This window comes from Geospiza fortis, unplaced genomic scaffold, assembly GCF_000277835.1.
Source record: "Geospiza fortis unplaced genomic scaffold, GeoFor_1.0 scaffold40, whole genome shotgun sequence".
NCBI lineage: Eukaryota > Metazoa > Chordata > Aves > Passeriformes > Thraupidae > Geospiza > Geospiza fortis.
In genome coordinates, this window is record NW_005054297.1 from 25,479,956 (window position 1) to 25,487,378 (window position 7,423).

General features: G+C 37.0%; 1 protein-coding gene across 2 annotated transcripts in view; it reads right to left on the minus strand.

The window, feature by feature from the left end:
* The window catches only part of KLHL2 (kelch like family member 2), a 50,570-nt gene extending 45,626 nt beyond the window's left edge, over positions 1-4,944 (minus strand). For both annotated transcript variants that reach the window (XM_005415563.1, XM_031063516.1), the window contains exons 1-2: positions 4,825-4,944; positions 535-641 (exon numbers count right to left, since the gene is read on the minus strand). In XM_005415563.1, coding sequence (XP_005415620.1) covers positions 535-641; positions 4,825-4,862 — 145 coding nt within the window. In that variant the 5' untranslated portion in view covers positions 4,863-4,944. The remainder of the gene's footprint in view (positions 1-534; positions 642-4,824) is intronic.
* Between the last annotated feature and the right edge of the window lie 2,479 nt (positions 4,945-7,423).

Below are 7,423 nucleotides of genomic sequence, written 5' to 3' on the forward strand. Positions count from 1 at the left end.
GAAGTCGATTCAAGCCTGTACAGAAAAGTAGTGGCAATGATGCAGTGTACATATGTCATTGAGAATTACCCTAAATATACTGAAACATGCACTCCAGCTATAGGCTGCCAAAGCCACAGAAAGCTTTCATATCTACTGACAGCCTAGAGCATTCATGGGCTGAAGAATGTAGAAGCATTAGTTTTCAAAGGACATAATTTACTCCAAAATTCACATGAAAGTTATTTTAACCTTCTTTTGGACAAGTGAGATAACTAGAGGCTGAAAGGGTATAACAACTTGACTATCGCTGGCTTACTTAACATCTAATTTGTTTTTTAATTAAGGAGAGTTTTTAAAGCATTCATCATGCTAACAAAGGCTATGTTGACAGTATGTCCTTAGACTGCAAAAAAAAAATCATTAAGAATCCCAAATGTTCCTATTGGCTTATCTAAAAATCAAATTAGATCCTAAAAAGCAAAAGTAATGAAATTTTAATCTTTATACAGTAAGACTGGATTACAACATAGTAAGTATTGAAACATTTGGTACCTGTAAACATGGCATGGAAGTAGGGGCTGCAGGCGGCTAACACAACTCTATGCGCTGCAATTTCCATGTCTTCAGCTACTATCGTCACATCACACAGCAAGTTTTGACTATTTAGAAATATCAGAGAAGGCAATTTCACATAAGTGAACTACAACAGAAAAGTATATATGATATCACAAACAATTTATTTTCCCATGCCATCAGAAGAGGCAGGCAGACAATGTTGATGAAGGATTGTTTTTAAATGTGTTACACAACCACATGTTACTCAATCAGATTACGGATGGAGCTTGGGTACACAAAACTGTTTAAAAATCAAACAACTGAATTGTGATTCATTGTACAGAAGTTTTCTGCATTGAATAACCATAATTTGTATCAGTCCAATTTATAAACATTCTCTCTGGAAGCCTGGGCCCCTTTGAACAACTAGGATAGAAAAAACAGAATTTAATGTATACAAGCACTAAAAAAAAGTTACATAAGAAACAAGGCTTTACAGACAACAAAGAATCCAAATTTCAACTGAGGTGCCTGTATCACATTACACTGGAAACTTATGCCAACTTAATCTAGTACTCAATCTTCTCTATATTCACTGTTTTCCAAGCATTTTTCATATTCAGCCCATGCACACAATAGCAATTATTTTTTCCAGTCTGAACAGTTTAGCATTTATTATGGTTAACTTTGTATCTTGACTGACTTTGTATCTTCATTACATGCATTTGTATTCTTGTCCTTTGTGACTGTAACATATTTCCTCCCTGTTCAGTTGCAATAAAGTAACATCTCATTTATAACCATTCCTAACACAGGTGTTTCTTACGCAGTTTACAGCTATTGGCTGTACCTCTTCCACTTAAACCCTTATAATCCAATTTTCTAGATTGAAAAAGGAGAGGAAAAAAAAAAAAAAGAAAACATGCCACAACACAAAAAGGCTGCAACTTCACAGCGTAAGGGTTACAGTCACCGCTTCTTTCCTGTTCATGCTAGCACCGTCCCTGTGGAGGCAGTATGGAATCCACAAAACTCAGACCCACAGCAACAGAGGGAAGAGGGAAAAGTACGACTTAACAAACATATGCTATAGGGATGGAATTCCTTAGGGATTCCTAGAGCTGTACACCAATCTAGTGATTTCTATTCTCAATATCTTAAAAAAGGTAATTTTTTACCATTCCTGAATACATAATGAAGATTTTTAGATAGTTTGCAACTACCACACTGAGTTGTAGCAAAGTCAGGTGAGCAGTTGCATTTTGTTTGGACAGAACTAGAGCTCTCAGCCAAACTGCTCAGATATTCACCTCAGCCCAAAAGAAAACTCTGTGATCTCTCACTTCTGCAATTATACAAATTTATGAGCCCAGACTCAAGTAAGGTGGCTTTGCAGAGGTCACACACCAAAAATTTTGGTGGCCACAAGTAACCTTTGGGGCCATATTGCAATCCTGGCAATTATCTTTCTACTTTCAACTCTTAATACCTACAGCAGCTATGTAAATCTCATAAATTTAGCTTGCAATATAGTTATTATCAAATAATATGTACAAGGTAATGACTGTATCAGACAAAACACACAATTCAGAGGATCTTGAAACAACCATTACACTTATAAAAAAAATGGAAACAGAAACCTACGCATAAAAGGGCATCAGACACCCAGCTTTATCAGACACCTGCACTTATCCTGACAACAGTAACAAAAAGTTTTATACTTAGTTGCACAGAAATGCTAAAGATAACAATGAAGCCAGAAGCAACAGATTATATCAATGCACAACTAGGGTTACTAATTACATTGCACATACACAGACGGAGTAACACCTCCAGTCCGGAACTGCATCAGGTGAATGAATATGCTCTGAGCTACTACAGAGCTGACAAGCTAGAAAAACTACTGAAGAAACAAGCTTAAAAACTTCATCATGTACTCTGCTGCAAGCATCTTGTGGCTTCCACAGCAATTCAGCACCTTCATTTCATGAGGGCACATCAATCTATTTTAGAAAAGGTTGTGTTCTGAAGTGGTATTGAACCAATTTGCTTATATAGAGTGACTGAATGAACAGAATTGTGGGGGATAAACCATCACGGTATGGAAAATGATAAAGAGGGGGTTAAGCAAGTATGCATTTAAGAATAACTGAGCAACTGTTTACCAGCTTGCAGGCTATTCTTCATTGGTTCATACAGAGAAAGTTTTCATTACCCTCATCTTCAAAAGGTTCTGGTAAAGTCTTGTTTGTAAGAACGAGAATTTTGATAAATATAGGTAACATCAAATTCCTTTGTGATAAAAGCAAATTATAATAAAGTGAAAAGATAGGCATCAGAGTGTAATTTTGTCACATGTCAAGAACTAATTAGTTTTCCTAATGAGCTTTCTATTCAGTGTTGAGGTGATGCTGAGCAATGAAATGACAAAAAATACAAGGGACAAAATTGCTAAAATTTGTCAAAATTTGAAGGCACATAAAAACTCATTAACAAGCTACTAGAGCCAGACAACCTGACAGCAGCCAAAAATTTAACATAAACACACAGATTTAAGCATTCAAAACCAAATGTATTTAGATGTTTAAGCAAATTATTTTTTCAGTAGCTATTCACTTCCTGGAGAGTATACTTCTGGCAAATACGTGTTTGTGCTACATCAATGAAAAGCACTGAGATTCACTACATTTTTAAAGTTGTTTCTAAATCAAAAAAATAATTTACTGGATTAATATTAGATCTTTGTTTAGAGCAATGAAGTCTGAAACATTTTTAAGATTTTCTGTTTATTATTTCAAACAAATGAATGCAACTAGAAATGTTTATAATTTTATTTAATTACCACTTACCATCTTAAAAGCTGTACTCAGCCTAAATTGTAAATATTGTTGCTTTACCTTATTAAATGGCAACTAGTTAAGGTTATATGGCACAGCCCCTATTCAAACTTTAAGTATTTATACATGCAAGGCAAAATTGCTCAAATTGCTTCTACAGCAATTTGAATTTAGGTAACCATGGAAACTGAATACCATATATTCTGAAAATAATCCATGGGCTTTAAAAATGCACTCTGCTGGAAGACTGTGAATCTTTTACTTAAAACACAGCAAAATGCAGGTAAGGTTTCTAACTTCCAAAACTATCGTTAAGATTAATTCTGGGAAACTTCCTCCATGTAAACTCTGGCTCATCCTTAGGAAGTCATTGCTACTGGCTCTAGCCAGGCTCTGTTACACTCCTTGAGACACTGCATCTGGTTACTGGGACACTTGAAAAAGCCAAGGGCATAAATTAGGTGAAGCAACATGTGTCAGTTTATTGAGCACACAGTTTTAAAGATTTACCTATATGGAACAGCAAAGGTCAAAAGCAGAGGCATACTTTAAAAGGGTATCAGTTTCTGTGTTTCTTTCCAGTGAAGCCTCTCCAATTTTTAATTTTATATAGGAAAAACAAAGAAGTACAGGATTTTCACAGCCTCCAGTACTGTCTCTGCTAGAGAAGTATTTTTATTTATTTAATTTCTCCATTGTTGCTGTAAGTTGTAGTGCTAAATTACTATCAGTGATAGCTGTGAGTCCTGATTTCCAGAGCTCAGTTGTGAGCTCTAATTACCAGCTGTCACAGTTTTCAACATCACTTCACCTACTCATATGTAAAATATAATCAATATGGATGCTAAGAACATGATCAGCACCAGCCTCCCAGTTTCCCTGAAACCGATGGTATTATCCCTCAAAGTCTTACAAAATTTTATTGAGGAAAGTTACTTTCAATATTTGATTTGGGAGTTCATCAATTTCTCCCAGGGCACAAGCAAATGAAAACTAAGAAAATGTGCAGTCAGTTGGTTTATACTGTGACCTGTGTCTCCAGACTAGAAAAATATTTTTCTGGTTCACAGCCTACCACAAAAATCAACAACAGGCACACAAAGAGCCTAAGGCTCAACCAGAGTCACTTTTCATCTATCCAGGATCAACTACATACAAGAGAGGATCAGTAGCTGTAACTCCTTAAGTATAACCTGTAAATATTTTTCAAGTCTCATAAAACTAGTTTTGACTAAGTTATGAGGTGTAAAAACATACTGCATACATTACAGCTATCATCACATGGCTATTGTTCAGTTATCACTTCATTGTATATTTAATCTTTCTCCTCAGCTATACTTCTGAAATTGCATGTTCTTAATAAAAAAACCATTATTATTAACTTAACAAATGCAAATGAAAGCAAAAATGAACTTTGGACTCCAGGCAGGTGGATACAGTGAAGTCATACCTTCTTAATTCATTCATAACTTTAAAAGCTTTCTTCATGTGCCATGGATTTACTGTAATAGGACAGTGAATTTCAGTGTTATCATCTTTCAGATCCAAGGGCTTCTGATGGCAAAGTTTGGTACATCTGGAAAGAAAGAGGAAAAAAATAAAGTTAATACTTCTGTCTAATCTCCAGTGCTGTCGCTTCTTACTTCATCCAGCTTCATCTTGGGGAGAAGAACATTTGCACTTGAAACTTCTTCTTTACTCCAAGCAATTTTAGTTTCCCTATTACCAAAGATGTAGAGGCATAGGTAGAATTACTGTGGAAGTAGGAAGTTGGTGACTAACAGTAGTGACATTGTCAGAGGCTAACAATAATCTACACTAAAGAAAACATGAAGATGTTTTCTGGTTTTGTGAATATTATTTTACTTAGTGGAGAAATGGTCTAGAATATTTCCAATAAGCTCTGAAGTGAGGGCAGAATCAGAGTTTTGGGAACTTTTCACCTAGTGCCCATACAGATCAATGGCAGAATGCAGCAACCATCACCCCAGTCCCTTAATGCCTTCACTGCCTGTCAGGTAAGAGCTCCTCTCTGCCCTTCTACCAGGACCTCAGTTACTGTTTCCCACAGCTCCTAGTTCTCCTCTAACAGGAAGACCACACAATGACTACTGCAATTATCCAGGCTTTCCCTAGCCACAGCACAAGAAGTGGGCGACAGAAAAATTGTGTACTTTTGTAGATTCACTCAATGTTTTGAAAACCATAATGCACATAAGTGACCAGGCTTTTAATTTTTGTTACTCTCAAAACCCCACTCCAAACAGCAAAGAAGAACCAGGCAGTGTGAAAAATCATTACCTCTAGCTACAATTAATTCTTTCTGTAAGACATACCCAAGTTCTACATTCACTAACTTCTGTAGAAAAATCATTATATACACTCCTCAGTCACTTGGACTGTCCAAACAGCAAGTGGACTTTTCATGCCAAACCAAACCAATGAGTTTCCTGTTTACAGTCACAACGTTGTTCTTACAAAGCAAACTGTGTTGCTGTAGCACTTAGAAAATGCTTAGCATCAGTGATGCTTTATTCTACAGTATTGTAACTGTATTCCTGAACCTCTGAGCTGGAAATAAGCAAAGGCACTGAGAAGTCATTTGGTGGGCCACAAACCCTGGTATATCAACGATCTGACTGCAAATGAAAATTCAACCTTACCAGCATTAGGTAAGCACATCAAACTGAGCATATTCAGTGACTCACATAATTGCAACCTCTCTTCTACTATACCTGAAACTTTTTAATTGGGTATGACTAATGAACTTAAAAGAAAAATCCAACAATTTAAGATTTCAACTAGGAACTCTTAAGTTCTGTGCACTACAATAGTGCAAAGCCAAGTAACGGCTCTATTTTTCATTATCCCAACACTAGCTACAAAATTATGGAGCAAAGCAATACAAAATCGCATCAAGCAACAAAGGAATATAAAAAGTTTCCATAAAACTAACCAAGTAACATCCATCCACAGAACTCCAACTGCAACCAACTTACTACAGTATACCACGAAACTGGTATGAATTAAAAGTTTCATGTTCCATTTTGAAAATTATACAATTCATTACTGAAAAAGGACAAATAACAGGCAGGAATTCTGCATCAATCAAAAAATACCCCAGACAAGTTACACGCTATTCAGCACATAAATATGCTACTTCATAGAGGTAAAAAAAAAAAGACATTCTATCTAGTAAGCTCCTTTAGACTGAAGGTTACTTTTCTACATTATGTGACATACGTTGTGATCAGAATTCCAAAAAATTATAGACAAAAATCAATGATTGCAGAAAACATTCAAAACTCCGAAGACATATAACCAAGAGACCCAGCTTTTAATTATATCGCTGACCTATCAAGTCCAAGATAGAACATTTTCATTGCAACTTTCTACATCCCAAAGCAATGCATCAGATACTGACGTCTATTTATCTGCATACGCATACAGGCTGTGTACACATCAAATACAGCTATGCAAGGAGAACAAAAGCGATCGAGTTGTCCATAAAGAGCTGCCAAGCAACCTGGATTAGATGGAGGAGTTCACATGAAGCGTAAATTAATTTGCTGAAGTTTCACTTGTTTGCCACAAAGGGGGACTTTGTTTTAAGGTAACGAACCCTACAAAGCCATCAGTCATACGCCTTCTGTTTTGGGAAGCGCCAGTCTGCCTGAAGTACTGGGGTGTCTCTTACCACTTCACCAGCTGGGTCAGAGCTGTCTGCAACTGGTTTCTTTCAGTTTGTTCTCAAGAACCTCACGCACAGCACGCCTGAAGCCTACCTACCGAAGGCACAGGATGAAGTAGCACTGAACCGGAGCCTGTAAAAGGACTGAGGAGGCCAGCTGAGGTGCAGCTGGAGATGGTTGCCTAGAGTGCATCGCCTGGGCACTGCCGCTAAAAAAGATGCTTAACTAAATAACCAGAAAACCGGGAGTGAGATAAGCACGACTGCTGAGTCAAAAAAGGAGTAATTTGGGACCACATATGGAGGAAGCAGAAGGAGGGAGGGGGAGGAGGGAGAAAAAGTCCGCCTGTCCCCACAG